Source organism: Podarcis pityusensis, assembly GCF_964106645.2.
Source record: "Podarcis pityusensis genome assembly, chromosome: 12".
Lineage (NCBI taxonomy): Eukaryota > Metazoa > Chordata > Lepidosauria > Squamata > Lacertidae > Podarcis > Podarcis pityusensis.
In genome coordinates, this window is record NC_138037.1 from 51,586,122 (window position 1) to 51,610,878 (window position 24,757).

A 24,757-nucleotide genomic window follows, 5' to 3' on the forward strand; every position below is an offset into this window, starting at 1 on the left:
TGAACAATTTAAAATGTAAATTGGAATATATATATATATATACACACACATACATACAGTGTGTATGTTTGTGTGTATAAATATATATATATATATATATATACACACACACACACACACACATACACACTGTATGTATGTGTGTGTGTGTGTGTGTGTGTGTGTGTGTATATATATATATATATATATATATATATATAAAATATGCCCATCATATATATATACATACATATATATATATATATATATATATATATAATGCCCATCAAGTTGGGGGTGGCCCCCTCAAATATCAGGATTTATGTTTAGGGGGCAGGTTTTATGTTGGGTGGTGTATGAGACAGAACCTCAATTAGTTAACTATTTTCAGTGCTTTTTTTCTAAAAAAAATGTTTAGGGGTACTCTCATTTTGACTCAAGAAAATCACCATTTTATAGTTCCAACCGGGAAAAATGAATACAGTAAATGGACAAAAGTACCAAGATTCGCAAAATGTTCAGGGGTATGCGTCCCCCTGCGTCCCCCCAGAAAAACAGCACTGATGTATTTTTATTCATTGACTTGGTTTGGGGGGGACAGCTGCCCCCTTGGCTACCCCTCGGCCCCTAGGAGTTGGCTCCTTTGCCCCGGCCCCCCGATCTCTCTCACGAAGCTAACTTTCTTATTTTCCCCTTAGTTTTCCTTATTTCTCCCCAGGCGCGCAAGAGCGCAAGAGCGCGAGAGCCGTCGCCAGAGAGCGCTGCGCCTCCGGCGGGGAGACGGCTGGTTCCGCCGCGCTCGCTCGCGTGCGATTGGCGCCCGGCGGCGGCGGCGCTCAAAACCCCCTCGCTTGCTCCGGGACGCGGCCAGAAGAGCCCGCGCGCTCCAGCGTCCTGCCGCCGCCGCCTCCGCCCTTGCAAACTCCCGCCGGGAACTGCCTGCCGCCCGGGGACTCGCCTCTGGATGGTCTTGGCTTGGAGGGGCTGCGTGGATGCGCCAAGCCGAGCGCTGCTTGCTGCTCCGCCCTTCCGCTCTCGGGCCCGGGTCGCGGGGCTCCTGCTGCTGCTGCTGCCGGTCCTCGTCTTCTTCTCCTTCCCCGGCGGCAGCGAGAGCAGGCGGCGCCCGACGGAGCTGGGCGGCCGGATCCTGGCTTGCAAGAGGCGCGCATTCTCCGCCGAAGAATGGCTGCTGCGTCCCGCGGGGCGCGCAAGCGGGGCGCGTGTCAAGTGCTGGTGGCGACGCTGTGCGTGGCGCTGGTCTACTCCTATAACCTCGACCTGGACCACCCGGTGATTTTCCAAGGACCCAACAACTCTTTCTTCGGCTACTCCGTGCTGGAGCATTACTATGACAATACGCGATGGTGAGTAAGGGGAGAGGGGTGGTCCAGCTTTGCCTCTCCCACCCTCTTCCAGAATCATAGGGACCGCAAGGGTCATCCAGTCCAACTCTCTGCAATGCTGGAATCTGTTTTGTCCAACGTGGGGATCGAACCCGCAACCCCAGAGATCCAGAGTCTCGTTCTCTGCCAACTGAGCTAAAGTTGATTTCCGATCTTTCAAGACCCACTCAACCTCCTGAAGACTCTTCTCCCCCTTTCTTTCTCTGTTGTTGTTGTCGTTTAGTCGTGTCCGACTCTTCATGACCCCATGGACCAGAGCACGCCAGGCACTCCTGTCTTCCACTGCCTCCCGCAGTTTGGTCAAACTCATGCTGGTAGCTTCGAGAACACTATGCAACCATCTCGTCCTCTGTCATCCCTTTCTCCTTGTGCCCTCCATCTTTCCCAACATCAGGGTCTTTTCCAGGGAGTCTTCTCCTCTCATGAGGTGGCCAAAGTATTGGAGTCTCAGCTTCAGGATCTGTCCTTCCAGTGAGCACTCAGGGCTGATTTCCTTCAGAATGGATAGGTTTGATCTTCTTGCAGTCCATGGGACTCTCAAGAGTCTCCTCCAGCACCAGAATTCAAAAGCATCAATTCTTCGACTATCAGCCTTCTTTATGGTCCAGCTCTCACTTCTATACATGACTGTTTCGTTCTCTATGATTCTATGAAATAGGCACTTTTTTCTTTCTCTAAAAGTTCCTATTTCATAGAATCATAGAGTTGGAAGGGACCCAAAGGTCATCTAGTCCAACCCCCTGCAATGCAGGAATCTCAGCCGAAGCATTCATGACAGATGACCATCCACCCTCTGCTTAAAACCTTCCAAGGCCACCACCTCCCAAGGGAGACCTGCTCCACTGTCAAACAGCTCTTACCTTTTAGCTCTCTGATGGACTTACCCCTTCTGCCCCATGCCCTCTAGAATTGTGTATGCTGAAAGCCTGCTTTGTGATAAGAAAGCGGCACTCTGCATGTGCTCAGAGGCTTAGAATTGTGGATTGGAGGGCATCCTTGAAGGCCACCTAGTCAACCCCCCTGGACCATGCAGACAATCCAGTGCTTGGGCATTCCCATGAGATGGTTGCCCAGTGAGGGCGAGCCTGTTCCATTCTTGACCCTTGCAAGTCAAGAATTAAGGATTTTCTCTTAATGTCCAGAATCTGCCTCCTCCCACAGCTGAAACCCATTAGCTCTAGTCTTGCCCTCGAGGGCAGCAGAGAGCAAACCTTTGCTCTCTTCTGTGTGACAGCCCTTCAAGTAACTGAAAAGTATGGTGCTGTTTCTCCACTGCACACAGAAACTCTCCTCCAAGCTAAGCGTTCCTTGCTCCTTGCTCTTACTAAATCGCACGTTTCAGGGCCAGATCTTGACGACGGGAGCCCTCGCTGAAATTAAATTTGGGTTGTCTTAAGTGGTATTGATTGGATGAAATTTTAAAATGCCAGCAATTGTCTATCATGGAAATGGGAGGGAGGGTTAAAGTGGAACTCCCCAAAGTCTGCCTTCTTCCCTCCTCCCACTCATGTGATGGAGAGAGAGTGTGCTGTTGAGCTGAGTTATTAGTTATGACAATTAGTTATGGGAGAAATTGATTCCTTTTTCCTAGCATCCTCTCCAGGATCCTACAACAGCAGGGTTGTGTTTGTGGATGGGGGAGCAATTTTGTATGTTTGTATACATTTTTAAAATCTTTTTTTCCTAGTTTGGGGTAAGGAAGAGGTCCACTTTCTCCCCTACCATGCAAAGAAGCATTGATTCTCAAATGGTCTGCTGGGAATGGTCACTGGTGGGGCTAGAATCTTATTAGGAGCTGTGTGATGCCATCGGGTCAGACTTTGGGGCAGAAGTCCAGGGTCTCTCTCAGCAAAATGAGCAGACTGCAGATGCAACAGGGCTAGCTTTCTACATTTTGAAGTGAGAAATGTAAGGTGCAACTGCTATCTAAAGAGCCCCTTTCCCCAATAAGACCATTAAGCTCAGAGTCTAAAATAGAGAAAGCCAGTGTAGTACTGTTAGGCTCCAACTCCCATCAGCCTCAGTCAGCATGACCTATGGTTATGGATGATGGGAGTTGTAGTCCGACAACATGTGGATGACACCACGTTGACTACCCTTCACTAAAATGGCCTAACCGCACCACTAATGTGGCGTGTGCATATGTGCAATATCTGTGTTTGTGTGTGTGGGTGTGCATGTGTTACCAAGCAGAAGATGACAAGGACAATGAAACATGCTTGATGTGAGTTCACCCTTGAGTGAGGATTGGACCCGACTGCTGGATTTGGGCCACAGACAAAGAGATCTGTGGCAGGGCCCCATGTGGACCCCGATGTACGTTGTACTTTTAAGAAAGATGACAGAAAGTGTTTCCTCAAAGTCTCTAGTTGTAAGGATGCTTGGGCAATGGGGTAGATTGGCCAGAGAAATGGAGGTGTTTCGTTTCCTGCAAGTTCTTTGAAGGGACATTGCATATGGTGGTGGTGATCTTGGTACCAAATACAGTGGTACCTTGGGTTACAGACACTTCAGGTTACAGACGCTTTAGGTTACAGACTCTGCTAACCCAGAAATAGTACCTTGGGTTAAGAACTTTGCTTCAGGATGAGAACAGAAATCGTGCTCTGGCGGCGCGGCGGCAGCAGGAGGCCACATTAGCTAAAGTGGTACCTCAGGTTAAGAACAGTTTCAGGTTAAGAACGGACCTCCAGAATGAATTAAGTTCTTAACCTGAGGTACCACTGTATCTTGCTCTACTTTCCTTTGGACTATAACAGTGAGGCACCATCTTTATGCAGTTTTAGGTACCAGACAATAATAATAATAATAATAATAATAATAATAATTTATTATTTATACCCCGCCCATCTGGCTGGGTTTCCCCAGCCACTCTGGGCGGCTTCCAAAAGAATATTAAAATACTATGATACATCAAACATTAAAAGCTTCCCTAAACAGGGCTGCCTTCAGATGTCTTCTAAAAGTCTGGTAGTTGTTGTTCTCTTTGACATCTGGTGGGAGGGCGTTCCACAGGGAGGGCGCCACTACCGAGAAGGCCCTCTGCCTGGTTCCCTGTAACTTGGCTTCTCGCAGTGAGGGAACCGCCAGAAGGCCCTCGGTGCTGGACCTCAGTGTCCGGGTAGAACGATGGAGGTGGAGACGCTCCTTCAGGTATACTGGACCGAGGCCGTTTAGGGCTTTAAAGGTCAGCACCAACACTTTGAATTGTGCTCGGAAACGTACTGGGAGCCAATGTAGGTCTTTCAAGACCGGTGTTATATGGTCTCGGCGGCTGTTCCCAGTCACCAGTCTGGCTGCTGCATTCTGGATTAGTTGTAGTTTCCGGGTCACCTTCAAAGGTAGCCCCACGTAGAGCGCATTGCAGTAGTCCAAGCGGGAGATAACCAGAGCATGCACCACTCTGGCGAGGCAGTCCGCGGGCAGATAGGGTCTCAACCTACGTACCAGATGGAGCTGGTACACAGCTGCCCTGGACACGGATTTAACCTGTGCCTCCATGGACAGCTGTGAGTCCAAAATGACTCCCAGGCTGCGCACCTGGTCCTTCAGGGGCACGGTTACCCCATTCAGGACCAGGGAATCCCCCACACCTGCCCGCCTCCTGTCCCCCAGAAACAGTACTTCTGTCTTGTCAGGCTTCAACCTCAATCTGTTTGCCGCCATCCATCCTCCAACCGCCTCCAGACACTCACACAGGACCTTCACCGCCTTCACTGGTTCTGATTTAAAGGAGAGGTAGAGCTGGGTGTCATCTGCATACTGATGAACACCCAGTCCAAACCCCCTGATGATCTCTCCCAGCGGCTTCATATAGATATTAAAAAGCATGGGGGAGAGGACAGAACCCTGAGGCACCCCACAAGTGAGAGCCCAAGGGTCTGAACACTCATCCCCCACCACCACTTTCTGAACACGGCCCAGGAGGAAGGAGCGGAACCACTGTATGACAGTGCCCCCAGCTCCCAGCCCCTCAAGACGGTCCAGAAGGATGTTATGGTCGATGGTATCAAACGCCGCTGAGAGATCCAGCAGAACTAGGAAACAGCTCTCACCTTTGTCCCTAGCCCGCCGGAGATCATCAACCAGTGCGACCAAGGCAGTTTCAGTCCCGTGATGAGGCCTGAATCCCGATTGGAAGGGATCCAAATGGTCCGCTTCTTCCAGGCGTGCCTGGAGTTGTTCAGCAACCACTCGCTCAATCACCTTGCCCAAGAATGGAAGATTTGAGACTGGGCGATAGTTGGCCATCGTGGCCGCATCTAAAGATGGTTTTTTAAGAAGCGGTTTAATAACCGCCTCTTTCAGCGGGTCTGGGAAGGCTCCCTCACGGAGGGAAGCATTCACCACCCCACGAAGCCCATCGCCCAGCCCTTCCCGGCTAGCTTTTATAAGCCAGGATGGGCAAGGATCAAGGAGACAGGTGGTTGGTTTCACTCGTCCAAGCAGCCTGTCCACATCCTCGGAGGTAACAGATTGGAATTGATCCCACACAATTTGACTAGACAGGACTCTAGCACTCCCCCGCCCCGGCCCTGCTCCCACGGTGGCGTCTACCTCTTCCCGAATCTGAGCGACTTTATCTGCAAAAAACTTTGCAAAATCATTGCAGGAGATCATGTGGCCCGTATTGGGCCCCGATGTAGCAGGTGGTTCCGCTAAATTGCGGACCACCTGAAAAAGTCTCCTGCTGCTGTTTTCTGCAGATGCAATAGAGGCGGCGAAGAAAGCCTTCTTCGCCGTCGCTACCGCCACTTGGTAGGCTCGACACTGAGCTCTAACCTGTGTCCGGTCAGCTTCAGAATGGGTCATCCGCCACCGGCGCTCTAGCCGTCTCAACGATTGTTTCATTGCCCTCAGATTTGTGGAAAACCACGGGGCCGTCCGGGCTCCATGCAATCGGAGAGGGCGCTTCGGAGCCAAACAGTCAATAGCCCTGGTTAACTCCACATTCCAGCGGGCCACCAGGGAATCAGCTGAAAGGCCATCAACATGGGATAAAGCATCCCCTACCGCTCTCTGGAAACCATTTGGATCCATTAAGTGGCGGGGGCGGACCATCCGAATCGGTCCCACCTCCCTGCAGAGGGGAAGGGTCGCGGAGAAGTCAAGTTGCACCAGGAAGTGGTCTGACCATGGCACTTCTTTTGTTTCGCTTTTACTTAGTGTCAGAACACCAACATCCATGGAGGTAAACACCAGGTCCAAGGCATGTCCGTGGCTATGGGTTGGGCCAAACTTATTCAGGGACAGCCCCATGGAGGCCATGCTTTCCACGAAGTCCCGAGCGGCCCCTTGTAAGGTCGTGTCGGCATGGATGTTAAAATCCCCTAGGACAACCAAACTAGGTGTCTCCAGGAGAACATCCGCCACGACCTGAAGCAGCTCGGGCAGGGAATCCTTGGTGCAGCGGGGAGGTCGGTACACCAAAAGGAATCCTGTACTGCCCCCATTGCCCAACTTCCAGAACATGCACTCAGAGAACTGGGTCTTCCCAATAGGATGCCTGGTGCAAACTAATGACTTCCTAAAAATCACTGCAACCCCCCCTCCCCGCCCACAGGGCCTGGGTTGCTGTGCGCAAGAGAAACCTGGTGGACAAGCAGCGGCAAGAACAGGCCCACCTGCTTCATCCAACCAAGTCTCTGTTACACAAGCCAGGTCAAATCCTCCATCCATGATCACGTCATGGATGGCAGTGGTCTTATGAATCATTGACCTGGCATTGCACAGCAGCACCTTCAGGCTATGTGGGTATCCCTTGCTGATTCTAGTATCCGTCCGGACAGGACCAGACCCGGAGGCAGGGATAGTCCTCAGACAACGACTAAACCTGCCTCCTCTGTAATGACATGGTCTGGTCTTAGCGTAACTCCTCCTCCTACCCGTGATCACTGAGATCGGTTGTCCCAGCGCATCCCCCTCCGTGGAACATACCCCAGCCATTTTGTTGGCTGGGACCCACTCCCCGGCAGCCCTGACCCTTCCCCTTAAGAACAAAATAAGACCTTAAAACAATAAAAAACCCCAGAAAACAAAAAACAATACAAATGAAAAACTATAAAAATTACAAATCCATTAAAATCAAACAAATTCCCAACTAAACATCCATCCCACCCCCATCCCCGTCCCCGCATATACAAAAAAATGAAAGGAAAAGGAACATTTTAAAACAAACTCTGCGCCCCTCCGGATCCCCCTGGGTCGCAGCAGCAGTGACAACAACCGTCCCTGTGAGGCCTGTCAGGCCCCGCCCTGGGCCAGGTGGTGAGTGGCAGGAAGGAGCAGGGCCCTCAGACACCCACACAGGAGAGTCCTCCTGGGCAGCAGAGCGCAGCAGTCCTTGTGAGGCCTCAGGCCCCGCCCCGGGCCAGATGGTGAGTGGCAGGAAGGAGCAGGGCCCTCAGACACTCACACAGGAGAGTCCTCCTGGGCAGCAGAGCGCAGCAGTCCCTGTGAGTCCTTCAGGCCCCGCCCCGGGCCAGATGGTGAGTGGCAGGAAGGAGCAGGGCCCTCAGACACTCACACAGGAGAGTCCTCCTGGGCAGCAGAACGCAGCAGTCCTTATGAGGCCTCAGGCCCCGCCCCAGGCCAGATGGTGAGTGGCAGGAAGGAGCAGGGCCCTCAGACACTCACACAGGAGAGTCCTCCTGGGCAGCAGAGCGCAGCAGTCCCTGTGAGTCCTTCAGGCCCCGCCCCGGGCCAGATGGTGAGTGGCAGGAAGGAGCAGGGCCCTCAGACACTCACACAGGAGAGTCCTCCTGGGCAGCAGAACGCAGCAGTCCCTGTGAGTCCTTCAGGCCCCGCCCCGGGCCAGATGGTGAGTGGCAGGAAGGAGCAGGGCCCTCAGACACTCACACAGGAGAGTCCTCCTGGGCAGCAGAGCGCAGCAGTCCCTGTGAGTCCTTCAGGCCCCGCCCCGGGCCAGATGGTGAGTGGCAGGAAGGAGCAGGGCCCTCAGACACTCACACAGGAGAGTCCTCCTGGGCAGCAGAGCGCAGCAGTCCTTATGAGGCCTCAGGCCCCGCCCCAGGCCAGATGGTGAGTGGCAGGAAGGAGCAGGGCCCTCAGACACTCACACAGGAGAGTCCTCCTGGGCAGCAGAACGCAGCAGTCCTTATGAGGCCTCAGGCCCCGCCCCAGGCCAGATGGTGAGTGGCAGGAAGGAGCAGGGCCCTCAGACACTCACACAGGAGAGTCCTCCTGGGCAGCAGAGCGCAGCAGTCCCTGTGAGTCCTTCAGGCCCCGCCCCGGGCCAGATGGTGAGTGGCAGGAAGGAGCAGGGCCCTCAGACACTCACACAGGAGAGTCCTCCTGGGCAGCAGAACGCAGCAGTCCCTGTGAGTCCTTCAGGCCCCGCCCCGGGCCAGATGGTGAGTGGCAGGAAGGAGCAGGGCCCTCAGACACTCACACAGGAGAGTCCTCCTGGGCAGCAGAGCGCAGCAGTCCCTGTGAGTCCTTCAGGCCCCGCCCCGGGCCAGATGGTGAGTGGCAGGAAGGAGCAGGGCCCTCAGACACTCACACAGGAGAGTCCTCCTGGGCAGCAGAGCGCAGCAGTCCCTGTGAGTCCTTCAGGCCCCGCCCTGGGCCAGATGGTGAGTGGCAGGAAGGACCAGGGCCCTCAGACACTCACACAGGAGAGTCCTCCTGGGCAGCAGAGCGCAGCAGTCCCTGTGAGTCCTTCAGGCCCCGCCCTGGGCCAGATGGTGAGTGGCAGGAAGGAGCAGGGCCCTCAGACACTCACACAGGAGAGTCCTCCTGGGCAGCAGAGCGCAGCAGTCCTTATGAGGCCTCAGGCCCCGCCCTGGGCCAGGTGGTGAGTGGCAGGAAGGAGCAGGGCCCTCAGACACCCACACAGGAGAGTCCTCCTGGGCAGCAGAGCGCAGCAGTCCTTATGAGGCCTCAGGCCCCGCCCTGGGCCAGGTGGTGAGTGGCAGGAAGGAGCAGGGCCCTCAGACACCCACACAGGAGAGTCCTCCTGGGCAGCAGAACGCAGCAGTCCCTGTGAGTCCTTCAGGCCCCGCCCCGGGCCAGATGGTGAGTGGCAGGAAGGAGCAGGACCCTCAGAAACCCACACAGGAGAGTCCTCCTGGGCAGCAGAGCGCAGCAGTCCTTGTGAGTCCTTCAGGCCCCGCCCCGCCCCGGGCCAGATGGTGAGTGGCAGGAAGGAGCAGGGCCCTCAGACACCCACACAGGAGAGTCCCACACAAAGACTTTTCTCCCCCCCCCCGGCTTTTGGCTCTTAATTTTAAGGGTATTATCGGCTTTCTTAGTGGGGTGGAACCTTTTGGTTTTGCTGTGCTTTTAGCCTTTTTTTTGTGTTGCTGTGCTTTTAAGTTTTTGTTGTTGTTTATAATTGGTGTTAATGCAAGTTGCTCCCAGTTACTTCATAAGAAAAGAGGCTTAATAAATACAACAGCAGCAACTGGGAGTCCAAGATTATGTCCTTTAAAGCTCTGGACGAAGAGGCGAGTTGCCCCTTCCACTTGTCAAAGTGGCCTGTAGAGGGATGGACATGGTTGGAGCTGTCTCCCCCAGCTAGAGCCCCATCCTGGTATTAAGTGTCGAGGGGTGCTTTGAAAGCACAGTGATCCATGATAGGATGTTCACACATGCAAGGCAGCCTTTGACGCTAGTCATCAAACACTCAGGTGTGAGTCCAGACTAGCAGCTCTTGACACAACAGTCATCATCATCATCATCTCTCAGAGGATCTGGGGTTGAAGTTCATGGCTTCTTGGCAGGATATTGTTGCGTTAATGTGCAAAGATGACAGGGAAAGATTTCTTTCTGAGCAGCATTGCCTTAAGGACCAATTATAGTCCTGGTTTTCTCTCTATGTGGAGGAAGTGTTTTTCTTGTACGACGCTCCATCATCTTCAGACTGAACCATCTCAGTGAAAACTGGACTTGAGACTGATTGTTTTAGGTCAGGGCCTTGCAGCCCTCCAGATGTAACTTGACTACAGCTCCCATCATTTCTGATCATTGGCCATGCTGGCTGGGGAGGGAGGGGGTTGGATTCCATTCAGAGAGGCACCCCTGCATTAGTTCAACTTCACATGACAATCTTAATGGTGGTGACGGAGTTTTGTGGCAGGTGGATGTTAAGAGAGGTCCTGGTGCCTCAGCAAACCATTTCTAAATAGCACCCCACTTCAGATGATATGCGCGGTGGAGCCAGCAAAAAACTATTTGTGCCGGGTCAACTTCAGTCTGCAAAATTCGGGGCTTAATTTTAGCTAGGGCATGTCCCTGAAACCCATTTTCTATATTCAGATCTGGAACATGTGAAGTAGTGGTTGTCAACACTGAGCAACCAGGATGAGGATCTCACACTTAACAATTAAGGAACAGATTGGGGCCAAGAGTCATGGTTTGAGTTATGGCATTTCTATATTTGAAAGAAAGGAGACAACTGGCAAAAGTGTGGAAAGTTCCACACTTTCTGCAGATGCCAAGTACAACGACAGAGCACTTATAGTGAGAACTGTCTCTTTCCCATCTTCATGTGGGCTTCAGCCCCCTAGGTTAGTGAATCAAATATAGGGGCGAGAGAGAGAGAGAGAGAGAGTGTGAGAGAGAGATTCAAGGAGCAACAGATGATGAATTGATAACTTAGAGCCAGCAACTTTTTCCACTTGTCAGTTTCTGGGAGTCTGAGAATTTTCATTCATTTACATTTCCGTGAGCCTCACCCGTTAATCTGAAAGCTTTAGGGGGTCAGCTAGTGCAATTCCAAATTACTGCATGAAGAGAACATTGTCTGTCCTGGATTCTAATGCCTCTTGCCAGGGGCTTGTAGATGAAACAGTTGAAGAGGTACATTTGTGTGTCTTATATATAGAATTGACGTTGACATATCAGCCTGTACTGGATAACCAAAGTCTACCCTTGGCAATGCTCCCTCTCTCTCTACATGTGAATTGCTCCCTAGCAAATATGTTCTCTTTTGCAGCCATGGAGTTGACATTTAAAATCCAGCTTCAGTGATTTATTTTTTGTTGCAGAAAAGCTGCTTCTCTTGCTGTGGTTCAGGGATAGCACTAGAGTTGTTAAGCCTCCAGTATGACTGAGGTCACTGGGTTTGTACTTGGTATTTAAAGTAATTTTGCTCCATCCTGGATGTGGTACAGTGGAACAAGCGCGGACTATTCCTGGAAACTGAAAATTACTACATAATATTTAGAAGTAATGCTTTAGAAACAACAGCAGAAGAAGCCATGATTCTTATGGTAGTTAGTGCCTTATAGCCCTTTATTAGTTTTCCATTGTTTACAAAGTAGCACCTGCTTTTCTGGACTTTTTTTTGGGGGGGGGAGTGATAATCTTTCACTTCTTTTCTCTACCAGTAGCTCTTCAGATTTTATTTTATTGAAAAAGTGGGAGGGTGGAGCAAATAGTTATAAAGATCCTGTTTCTTACTCCTTTCACATTTTATAGGTGTTGGGACCTCACCTGGGTAACAGCCCACATGGTCTTTGAAACTGATTTCTGCAGTTAAGTGCAGGTACTCCTGGAAGATGTTCAACCTGCATTCTGAGATGACATTTACAATTTAATTTGGTAATGGGCTCATGAATTGTTTATGGTTGTGTTAAGCCGAAACCCATGCCAACCATTAATGTCAATGAAGTCATCGTGACCCAACCATTGCTATACAGTGGTACCTCGGGTTACATACGCTTCAGGTTACATACGCTTCAGATTACAGACTCTGCTAACCCAGAAATATTACCTCGGGTTAAGAACTTTGCTTCAGGATGAGAACAGAAATCGTGCTCCGGCGGCATGGCGGCAGCAGGAGGCCCCATTAGCTAAACTGGTGCTTCAGGTTAAGAACAGTTTCAGGTTAAGAACAGACCTCCAGAACGAATTAAGTTCTTAACCCGAGGTACCACTGTATCTCACACAATGTCTGCTTTAAAACTTAAGATTTGCTCCAGGCAGTAACTTCCTGCTTTCTACACTAGTGGCAAGGAACTGAATCTAACTGCTAGGCCGGATCCTTTTCGCCTTCACCCCATTGGCCAACTTTGAGAGATGGTTAAGAGAGACCGCTCACAATGAGGCAACCTGTTTTCCTTTTGCTCGTGTGGTTGAAATTGGAGCGCTGTGGGCACAGCAGTTTGCTAGTATTGATGATCAGTGATCGGTGTGGCTTTCAAAGCACAGCACTTTTCAAGAGGCAATAACCAGCTGACCATGGGCACCTGCGACCAGCTGAATGCCAACTCTTGCAAAGAGCTGCACTACCAACGAAATATGAGCATGTTTAAGGGTGTTGTGTAGAAGTTCAAACAGCAACTGAGCCAGAAGAGCAAACTGTCTCCCACGCATTGTGGATGTTTGAGTGAGTATTTACTGAGACCTTTCTCGGGCACCATTTTAAGTACGAACACTGGTGCCCATGGATAACCCCTGGAATAAATTCTGCTGAGACTTGAAACCCAGCTTCGTAGTTATTCTGTAATCGTGGTGATCCCCAATAACTGAGAGCAAGAGTCACGAATCCCTCTTGAAAACAGACACAGAAGAGTAGCTTGGCAATGGGAGTTGGCCTTAGTAAGCTTGTAGAGATGGATTCCAAATGTCAAGCTAATGAGCTGCTGCCACACATGGTCCAGTGTTTTTGTTCGCAATGACAATTTGGACTTGGTGGCTAATGGAGCATGTAGGCACCTGTCTCTCGCACTCCTCGGAGCAGTGCTTATGCTTTGTTTGGTTGCCTTCGTTCTTCTATTTCTCAGGAACGAGTCGAGAGCCCATCATCTTGACAGCAGATGCTCTCAATATGAAATACGATAGGTCCGGTTGCGCCGGATGGGAATAATTCGAGCAGCCTTAACAACTTCCAGTGAGGCTGGGGAGAGTAAATTCATTTCATACCGCTCGTGTTTTAAATGGTTAAAGAGCTGGATGTGGCCTTCTAAAAACAACTGTTGGCATACAAGGCCATAATGGGAGAAGGAGGTAAATATTTCAAGTGATGATTTTTTTAAAAAATACTTCTTTCTACTTTGGAGCGGGGTGCGTGCAAACGCTCTTTCCATGTTTATTGGGGGTGGGGGGGAGGCTCTGTGAAAAAGTAGCGCTCTGGTTTGGATGGCTCTAAATTCACCTGGAGCCGTTTGAATGAAGGCAGGGGCAAGTGTTCACAATGCTTGCTTGTATCTCATTCCAATAGATGGGACTCTTATTTCTTAAAATGCTGGCCTTGGAACTGTGGCACATTGTGGTATCAATAAATGCATTCAGTCTGGAACCAGGCCCTAAAATGAATTGCCATCGTTCTCTTTGATTTGAAAGTGCTTTTGCACTTTTCCTGCCTGTCAGCTTTCCAGCGGTGTGTTTACTGACGGGGGGAGTTTCTCGAATAATATTGAGAAGCAAATTGAAAGAGCTTATTTTAATTTGGACTGGGGACAGGGGAATAGAAATTACATTTTCAAATGTTGAGTTGTCTCTAACACACAATACACATTTCTTAGTGCAGAAAATGCAAAGCTAAAAATGACTTGTTGTTTCACGCTGACCCTGGATATACACTCGTGTGTGAAAAACCAGTATGGCAGTAAAAAACTGTTATAGATATGATTATTGTTCCTGTTTATGGCATTACCTTTAGATTGTAAACAACAACAACAACCCAACTAGATTCTGTTAGATTTTTCGTATTTCTCCAGGCATCAGTTCTAGGGCAAGTCAAATGGATACGTCATTCTGGATGTACAATTTATGACATATTCTTAAAATAACCTTTCTCAGTATTAAGGGCAGGTGCACCCCACACATTTAAAACACACCCAGCACACCTTTAAAGCATACAACCTCTCCCCAGAATCTTGGGAACTGTAGAATATTAAGGATGCTTAGAATTTTAGTTCTGTGAGGAAGAAACTACAGGCCCCCTGGATTCTTTGAGGGAAGTTACGTGCTTTTGGTGTGTTTTGGATATGTGTATTTCTGCCATTGTTTTAACTATAGAGCCCAAACCTCATACCATTCTGAAGGGGTCTGTAATCATTCAAACCAGGTGTTAATGCGCCCACATGCATAGAACATAAGACAAACTCTTCTGGATCAGACCAGAGGCCCATCTAGTCTGGCATCCTCTTTCTCACAGTGGTGAAACCCAACCAGATGTCCCTAGGAAAGTCACAAAGAGGTATGAGATTTAGTTCTCCTATTAGGGAAAGGGCTGTTCCTCAGCGGTGAAGCTTCTGATCCATCTGTTTATTTAAAATGATATTGATATGCTACTATTTCATAAAAAAAATCAAAGTGGTGCCTCACTGATACTTCAAATATGTGTTTTTAATGTCCCAGAGCTCCAAGTGGTATCAGACGGCAGGCTCTAGCTGCCATTTTAATTTCCTACCATGTCCTTCCATAACACCACTCTGAGGCATTGTGGGAAACTCAAGCGGCTGCTAGACCCAGCTGCCTGGTGCTGCTCAGAGCACTGCTCAGAATTCTCTTGGTTTCTGGCATCACCAGGATTCACCAATGGAGCACCACCCCCAGCAAAGGACCCTTTGCTCAGGGCGTCCTCAAACCTGGAACCAGCCCCAATCCCATGATAGGTAATTCTTCAAGCTAATAATGCACTGTCTGAATATATCTTTTTTTCTTCATTGTGAATCTCTTATTTCACTGGGTGACTCCAAGTCATGATGGAAAAGTAGGAGGGTTTAAAAAAGAAAGGGTTTCCTCAGAATTTCATTCATGCTTTTTATCAATATCCACCGTGTATCATTTCAGAGAAAAAACATGTGCTTTTTACAGATAGGAATGGCACTGGCCTTTGATCCTCTTAATTTCTGTTTTCTGTACTTTTTCCAGTTTGACAATATCTGCTTTGAGATGAGACAAACCAGAGCAGTACAGATAGTTTTCAACAGGAAGAACTGTCTTCTGGACTTCCAGATGTTGTTGGACTCAACTCACATCAGCCTCAGCCAGTATGGCCAATGTTTAGGGATGATGGCAGTGGAGTCCAAGCAACACCTAGGATTGCAGGTTAGTCTTCAATATAAGTGTGTGTTATCTTTCTGTTACTGGCTTCCCGGGTTTGGGAGCAGACAGCTGCTGCTTGTACTGTGGACAGGACACAGCTTTCTCTTACGCCAAAGAGAAAGTCGAGAACAAATTGAAATCCTGGGGCCTGCTTCCAAATAAGCTATATAGCACAGTAAAAACAAACAAACCTCTCTCCAGCGCTGTGAGACCGTATTGCTGTCATTATACACATTATATAAACGAACTGCAAGTAAGAGCTAGAAAAGATTAACCATCTGAAAGCCTATTCTAAATTCCACAGGGGAAATTTTTCACCTATGTGGGTTGTAATAGAAACGGTCTAAAACCTGCATATGTGAAATAAATTATCGTACACTTTGGCTGGGTTCATGCATCACAGTAAGCCATGGATTATGGCTTACTACTAACACACAGGTGGCCACAGATTTAGTTCTCACTAGCTGTGGTCTAAACCACTGAGCCTAGGGCTTGCCGATCGGAAGGTTGGCGGTTCGAATCCCCGCGACGGGGTGAGCTCCCGTTGCTTGGTCCCAGCTCCTGCCAACCTAGCAGTTTGAAAGCACGTCAAAGTGCAAGTAGATAAATAGGTACTGCTCCGGTGGGAAGGTAAACGGCGTTTCCATGTGCTGCTCTGGTTTCGCCAGACGCGGCTTAGTCTTGCTGGCCATGGAAAAACTGTCTGTGGACAAATGTCTGCTCCCTCGGCCAGTAAAGCGAGATGAGCGCCGCAACCCCAGAGTTGTTCGCGACTGGACTTAACTGTCAGGGGTCCTTTACCTTTACCTAGCAGCAAACCATGACTCCTGGTTCACTGTTATGCCCATACTGGGAATTTAGTTGCAAACAATGCATGATGTAAAGTGATGTTTTGTTCATGGCTTATCAACTTTTGGATCCTCTTCTGTCACTCTCACTGGATACATAAGTGGCCTTCCATCGACTTTGGCTGTTGGCTCAGTTGCAACACTATCTGGACAGGAATAACCTTGCTTCAGTTGTTTCTAGGTTAGATTACTGAAGTGTGCTATACGTGGGCTGCCCCTGAAGACGGTTTGAAACCTACAGCTTGTGCAGAATTCAGTGGCCAGATTAATATATTTACTAATATTGTCATTTGCTATATTGATGGGATTGGCAATGAAGCCCACTAGCTCCAGCATGCAAAATTCATCCCATTTACTTTCTGGTATGTTAGTTTTTGTGCACACTGTATGTGTTTACATGTGAGTCATGATTCAACCCCCCCCCCCACTACTCAGATATTTCAATTGCAGATGTAGGGGCTAAAGTCTGAAGAATGGTCATCCTGGTGTATATATGCAAACCCTTGTAAAATTTGATAAATGATACTCTTCCCCAGACAGGCAGAATAGAGATAATGATTTATTCTTGCTCTGTGCAGATATATCCTTCCCCCCCCCCCTAGAAAATTGGCGTGAAAGTCATGCTAGTGTTCAAACTTGAAATGTAGAATTGCTTTTTGTGTGTCTACACCTGTTTCCTTCTGGTATTTTGGTATCCAAGACAGATTTTGCAGTACAGTGGTACCTCGGGTTACATATGCTTCAGGTTACATAGCTTCAGGTTACAGACTCTGCTAACCCAGAAATAGTGCTTCAGGTTAAGAATTTGGCTTCAGGATGAGAACAGAAATTGTGCTCCAGCAGCACGGCAGAAGTGGGAGGCCCCATTAGCTAAAGTGGTGCTTCAGGTTAAGAACAGTTTCAGGTTAAGAACAGACCTCTGGAATGAATTAAGTACTTAACCCGAGGTACCACTGTATAACATACGGTACTTTGCATGTTTATTCCTCCCTGCACAGAAAGCAAGGTGGTGTATTGAGCTGGTGTTTTCACTTGAAACGTAACATTGTGCCCCAAACACACGCACCAGGTTTAATTTCTTTATCTCATTGTTCAATAGAGACGTTGTATTTCAGAGAATGCCAGCCAGGTAAATGAAACTGAAGCCTTCACTTAATTCGGCCATTAAAAGTAATTTAGTTCACTGCAATGCGGTTGGCTATTTTTAAGCAATTCTATCTCAGCGGTTTATTGTCATCCAGGTAACAAAGCAGCGTTTGAGCTATGGTGGTCTAATCGCTTTCTGGCACCACTGTGGGCAGATGCACATGCTTGGCACCCCACTGTGCCCTCCATTCATCACTCCTTAAAGTGCTGCACTTCCTGCAATCTTGGCTTCCAAAGCTGTTTATCCTGAGGGCTTCTCAGCAAGAAAGGGACAGGAGGTGCATGTAAGGCAAGTACCAAGCAGAGAGGAAGAGGTCATAGGTGGATGAGTTAAATTGAAATTGCTGTGTTGGCTTCATCACTAGCTACACTTGATCTTAGCCAGTCCTGATGGAAATGGCGTTTTCTTTTCCTCTTGAAACGGAGGGATGTGCACCTTCTTATCCTCTAGGTATGAAAATTGAGGTGTTGACTGTGTCAGGGGCAAGCTATGTTCCTTTCAGCCAGTCATGCGCGATAGCTGTCAGCACGCCGTGGGGCATGCGTACACGATGTTGGCATACCCTGTGGCATGTGTACATGATGTTGGCATGCCCCGTGGCGTGTTCTCGCCATGCGTGCATGCCCCATGGCATGCTGACATCACACGCGCATGCTGCGGAGCCTGCTGACGTCACTCGTGCATGCCATGGGGTGTGTTGATGTGTCTGGTGGATACTGAGTGGCATGTGGACATGATGCAAGCACGCCCCACGGCATGCGTGCACAGCCGCCACGGAACTTTGAGGGGGCCCAGGCCGCCCATTGATTTTTTTTGGGGGGGGCTGGACCCCCGTTCTCCCCTAGATGGCGCACCCGCATGGAGTTGCCAACTAGACTCCGACTCGCTTAGCTTCAGCAAGGCTACTGCATTGTAGGCCTTCGGACCACGCTCCCAGGTGTGAGCAGTAGCAGCTTTGTGTTGGAGCCGCCCTGCTGGTATTAGGTTACAGATGGTAACCTAATTCAACATCAACTTCGTTGGACTGGTCCTGTTGTGCGGATGCCTGATGATCGCCTTCCAAAGCAACTACTCTATTCTGAACTGAAAGATGGAAAGCGTAACGCTGGTGGTCAACGAAAGATGTTTAAAGACTGTCTCAAGGCAAATCTAAAAAAAGGTAGTATAAACACTGACAACTGGGAAACACTGGCCTGCGAGCACTCCAACTGGAGAACAGCCTTGACCAAAGGTGTCATGGGCTTTGAAGACACTCGAACTCAGGTCTCAAGGGAGAAACGCGCTAAGAGGAAGGCACGCTTGGCAAATCCACACTGTGATAAACTCCTGCCCGGAAACCAATGTCCCCACTGTGGAAGGATGTGTGGATCCAGAATTGACCTCCACAGTCACTTACGGACTCATTGTTAAAACCGTGTTTATGGAAGACAATCTTACTTAGCTACGAGTGATCGCCAAAGAAGAAGACGACAGATGGTAGATTAGATTGCAGGTGATAGAATCTTAGAATCATAGAGTTGGAAGGGACCCCATAGCGCATCTAGTTTAGCCCAAAACTGTGACCTTGCCGTTTTCAGCAGCACACTCTAACCAACTGATCTGGCTGAACTACAACTCCCATTTTCCCTTACCTCTGAGTATGCTGGCTGGTGGGGTGATGGGAGTTGGAGTCCAGCAACATCTGGAGGGCATCACACCAGCTATCCCAAGGGAAAGCTCTTTTCTCTTGTTTCTCTCTGCTTGAATTTTTGCACTGGATGTTGCTGCTGCTGCTGCTGCTGCTGCTGCGAATTCCAAATCTGTAACCAAATGCTGACTCAAATGCTTGAGGAATTTGTAACTGTAAAAGGTTTCCCCCCCCATCTGGCTTTATTTTACATACTTTCCCATGCTGTTAGTCACAGAGATTCCAGTGAAAGGCTAACGTCTTGCAGTTAATTGTGGTTACAACAAAGCTTGTGAAAATAAATAAATTTCTTAAACAGAACTCTGACCACCTTGTGACCTGGTCTGTTACATGCAAGATTACCATGTAAAATCCTTCTCATCTTGACCTATGGCTGAAGGATCTTGTTCTACCATTAAGCTGTGTCATTTAAACTTAAAGTTGATTACAGGGGTGGGGAGATTTAGATTTGTTGCACAGATACCTGACAAAGGATGCAGTGGGTTGGTTTTTTTAAAATGTGCTTAACAATGGAATCCTACCCCCAAAGAATAGCACTGTTTTCCTGTTCAATGGGTTGGATATGGACTTAATCACCTTTTGAGTATACCCATTGGAATTTGAGTTAGACACTTTTGTTCTGAAAAAGCTGGAGATCTCTTACCTTGTAGCAGAATTTAAAAACACACAGATGAGATTATAGCCATGCATGTTCCGCCACAATATAATTTGATATTTGATAATTTGATTATATTATAATATATGCTCTGATGTGTGATTGGATCAATCAAAGGAACTTATTGAATTCAGCAAAATTATGTAAATAAGCTTTCTAAAAACGTTAAGTCATGAGTAACTTAACTCTCAAGGGACGTGGGTGGCGCTGTGGGTTAAACCACAGAGCCTAGGACTTGCTGATCAGAAGGTTGGCGGTTCGAATCCCCGTGATGGGGTGAGCTCCTGTTGCTCGGTCCCTGCTCCTGCCAATCTAGCAGTTCAAAAGCATGTCAAAGTGCAAGTAGATAAATAGGTACCACTCCAGTGGGAAGGTAAACGGCGTTTCTGTGCGCTGCTCTGGTTCGCCAGAAGCGGCTTAGTCATGCTGGCCACATGACCAGCTGTACGCTGGCTCTCTCGGCCAACAAAGCGAGATGAGCGCCGCAACCCCAGAGTCGGTCACAACTGGACCTAATGATCAGGGGTCCCTTTACCTAACTTAACTCCCATTGATTTCAGTGGGTCTGTGTGGGTGACTAAGTCTGCATCCAGTTCATTTGCAGAGGGTAGCCAATGTTACACCCTCCAGATGTCATTGTATTCAACATCCATCATCCCTAGCCATTGGGTATGTTGGCTGGGGCTTATGTGAGTTAGGAGTCCAGTGATACCTGGAAGTCATCACGTTGGCTCTCACGTGGATTGACATAGAAGTGTTGCATCCCTGAGATATCAAATACCTCTCATCAGGCCTCTCTTATTGTGCAGCTTCCTCTGGCACCCTCTCCTGTAAATGACACACCTCTTCCTTCTGGGGAGGCAACTGAGAGTAAGTCAGATGCTAAGCCGGCTCCAACTCCACCTGTGTCTCCATGGCGACACCTGTGTGAACAAACTTCACAGGCCCAATGCACCTAAAGGAGTGCCCCCTTTGCTTGTCCAGTCCAGGGACTCTGGCCACTTTCTGTGCTAACAGCTGTGCTAATCCTGCTCTTCAAAGGGAAGATGCAGGGCATGTGTCGCTTGTTGGGTTAGTGTCTTCACTTGTGCTTAGTCATACACTTACACCTCCCTTGTACCTGCTATACCTTGTAACCAGAGCCTTGTCTACATACTGATCTGATTTGCGCATGAAAGACTTTGGGAGTTCTTCGTCCAGCCTTGAGGGCCAGGAAAGTGCCTGAAATGACGAAACACAGGGAATGTTTGCTACTTCATCCTTATGACCTTTGTATGAACAAGAAAGAGAGCGTTTGCTCTTTTCTCTATCAAACTTTGGGATGTATAAATAACATATAATTATGTTGGTAAAAACTGGTTTATTTATATAGTTATAGATATTTATTTACATGAGGTATCAGGCATTTACCCAGAAAAATAACTCTCACACTGATGTTTCCTCCGCAGCTTCAACGTTGACTGACTTCATTGAAGCCAGAAAAACTGTGCTAAGATATTTAAAACAAACTTTAAAGGAGAAAAGGCTACATTAACAGTTTGATTTCTCTTGAGTTTCAAAGGAGAAGCTGCCAAATCGCAGGCTTTTGACAGGGGCTACCTTCTAAAGAGCCATGTTTTCACAAGTGAGAACAATTAGTGGCCCAGTTACCTAAATCACAGAAAACTACAAAGCCAACAAACATTGAGAAGCAAACACAAGGGAGTCTGAAATAGCAGCTCTCAATACCAATGCCACTGAGAGACTGGCAAACTGGATAAAAAATGCCAATCATTTCCTCTTTAATGTACACCATGAAGGAGCGTCATTCATATAAATTTATTGACATCATTGAAAAAGTAAACTTTGATGGCAATATTACCAGCATATGGGCTCACAATTTAAATTGTAAGTGATTGGTAAGGAAACTATTTCCATGACTTGTTACAGCTAAATACAGTTATGTCTTAGCTTTGGCTACTTTAAATGGATCTAAACACACTTTTCACCGCTGGGGAGAGAAGAGATCTCTTAGTGGCCAATTGGAAAAGAAGGAAGCTAGTCTGTAAAACTAAGGAAATGATACACCCATTAATATAAGACAAATGTGTAGAGCTTGAGACATTCAGATGCTCATATAGAGGACTGTACATGTTGAGACTGTAATTTGAATTTATTAAGTATCATGTTTCTCAGCACACCACTAGTTGTAAGGAGACAGCTAACCTCCCTTAAAAGGTAAAGGTACCCCTGACTGTTAGGTCCAGTCGTGGCCAACTCTGGGGTTGCGGTGCTCATCTTGCTTTATTGGCCGAGGGAGCTGGTGTACAGCTTCCGGGTCATGTGGCCAGCATGACTAAGCCGCTTCTGGGGAACCAGAGCAGCACATCGAAACGCCGTTTACCTTCCCGCCAGAGCGGTACCTATTTATCTACTTGCACTTGATGTGCTTTCGAGGTGGGCAGAAGCTGGGATCAAACAACGGGAGCTCTCCCCGTCACGGGGATTCGAACTGCCGACCTTCCGATCGGCAAGCCCTAGGCTCTGTGGTTTAGACCACAGCACCAGCTGCTTCATCCCTTAAGGAACTGCAATTCTCAGAGTTCCTAGGGATAGGGAATGTCCAGTCAACTAGTTTCAGAGTATAATATATATAGGCATTGAGTTCCCCATACAGTGGTACCTCAGATTACAGACGCTTCAGGTTACAGACTCCGCTAACCCAAAAATAGTACCTTGGGTTAAGAACTTTGCTTCAGGATGAGAACAGAAATTGTGTGGCGGCGGCGCGGTGGCAGCGGGTAGCCCCATTAGCTAAAGTGGTACCTCAGGTTAAGAACAGTTTCAGGTTAAGAATGGACCTCCAGAACGAATTAAGTTCTTAACCTGAGGTACCACTGTATAAGATAGGCTGACACTTTGTAAAATGCTTTTCAGGTTGAATGTAAGCAACTGAAAATTTCTCCTCAGATATGTTTTATATGTGCCTTCCGGTTTTAGCTAATTGTTGTTGATATCTCTGTGAATTGTGTTACATAGGTAGGCATGAGTTCAGCTGGCAGAGTGTTAGCTTGGCTTTAAAAACTTGCAACCTATTGAAGCTCTTGCCCATTCCAGAAAAAGGCTTCTGGAAACATTGATGCTACTTTTGCAATGCGATATCATCATCTGCTCGCATTGGATTACCATATACATAGAATCCACAGGGGCTGATTAGAAGAATTTAATTTCTGCTTTCTGATATGAAATGAGTGTCCCAGTTTTCTTTCACCAAATTTTGTAGGGCAGAGCCAGCCCTGCTGTTAGACAGAGTGAGCAGGGTGCAGATTTTGGGTTTCTTGAAAAGGAAGCAAATAGTTGCTTTACTTATTGTCCTGGATACCCTATTACAGAGTGTGCATTATGATGCACACATTTACCTTGAGTACAAAAATGCAGTTTCTTGCATCTGGTTATGGGGACAAATTCAATTCAGGTCGCACTTAAGAGGCTAACCTACCTAATTTGCACTTTCTAAAACAATATACAAACAGAAAAACAGCCATCCTTTGAAATTTGCACTGCTCTGAATTTTGCAGTGTTGTTCTCCAACCAAGTGATGTTTATAAAAATGTGTATACTAAGGGCAAAGTGTGCAAAGAGTGCATCTATTAGTCAAAACGGAATACATAATGCTTTGTATGGGACAAAATCACATACAAACGTAGGAGAAACTCACACTAAATGGCTGCTGACTTTTCAGGATGACTTAAAAAAAAATCTTAAATGGAAGTGGAAATATGGAGAACTAAACTTAAGATCAGAAAAATGAGAAACTAAAATGGGCAGTCTCCCATCCCAACTTCCAGCATAATTTCTTCTTCTTCTTCCAAACATTATTGATTTTTTTTTTTAAAAAAAAACAATTACCAAACATTTTGTCTTCTCAGAGAAATGCATGTACCGGTGTTAAGTCTTATATGCTGTCATCCACATGGCATTAAAGCAGACTTGGAAAATCTTTTACGTCACAGATTAAGCTCACACCCACAGGGTGTACAGTGCCTCGGTTTAAGAACAGCCCTGTTTACAAACTATTCGGTTTACGAACTCCGCAAAACCGGAAGTAGTGTCCCGGTTTGTGAACTTTACCTCGGTAAAGTGGAAGGGCACTGGCGGCAGGAGGTCTCATCAGGGAAAGCGTGCCTTCGTTTAAGAACGGTTTCGGTTTAAGAATGGACTTCCGGAACAGATTAAGTTCGTAAACCGAGGTACCACTGTACTTCAATCTCAGACCATTTTAATGAATGTTCCACCTTCGTTCTTCTGGGTTGAGGAGTGCTCATATTTATAGCTGAGGAGTGGGGGCTGGGTGGGGAGAGAATGCATACATAGTTGCTGTTGTTAATTTTCATTCTTTCCCAAAAGCTTATATTGGGGGGGGGGGCTAGAGATCGTGTTGCGAATTCTTAGCTCCTTCAAATAATTCATGGTTTTATTAAAGGAAAATGCCTTGCCTTGCCATGGTGGGTGGCACATGTATCTTGGATCATAGCTTCCTAAGGGTGTTGGGAAAACATAGCCTGTCAATGAGAGCGAGCTGTTACTGTGCAACTTGTGTGCATTCATTTCCTTCTTGTAGCGTTAATGAAACATTCTTTTGCTCTCAATTTCCAGGGTTTTGGTTGGAGCCCCAAAGGCAGAGTCTAAATACAGTGCCTCTCTTAAGTCCCCAGGAGCTGTGTTTAAATGTCGTGTTCACACTAATCCCGACAGGAGATGCACAGAACTGGATATGGGCCGAGGTATGTATGGGTCTACCCTGTTTTAAGTTTATATGCAAACTCTGTTTTGAAAAATTTCTCATTCTCAAGAGCCTTAGGGCTTCGTTGCATGGGGAACGTCTCCCGACCCTACTATGACTACAGTTGCACTACAAGAAACTTAGATCTGTGCCTTACTGGTGGCTTTTGACAATCAGTATTTCTCAGATGGAGGATACAGGAAATATTATTTGAGAAGAGAAGCTTCTCATCGTTAGTCATGCTATGGTACTGCCAG

The 24,757-nt window shown here is 47.8% G+C and overlaps 1 protein-coding gene across 1 annotated transcript in view; it reads left to right on the top strand.

Annotated features, from left to right (window-relative positions):
• The first annotated feature begins 860 nt into the window (after positions 1–860).
• ITGA9 (integrin subunit alpha 9) overlaps positions 861–24,757 on the top strand; it is a 231,898-nt gene continuing 208,001 nt past the window's right edge. Inside the window, exons 1-2 of the mRNA XM_080975757.1 lie at positions 861–1,343; positions 24,374–24,501. Of these exons, the coding sequence (XP_080831883.1) occupies positions 1,162–1,343; positions 24,374–24,501 (310 nt within the window). The 5' untranslated portion in view covers positions 861–1,161. The remainder of the gene's footprint in view (positions 1,344–24,373; positions 24,502–24,757) is intronic.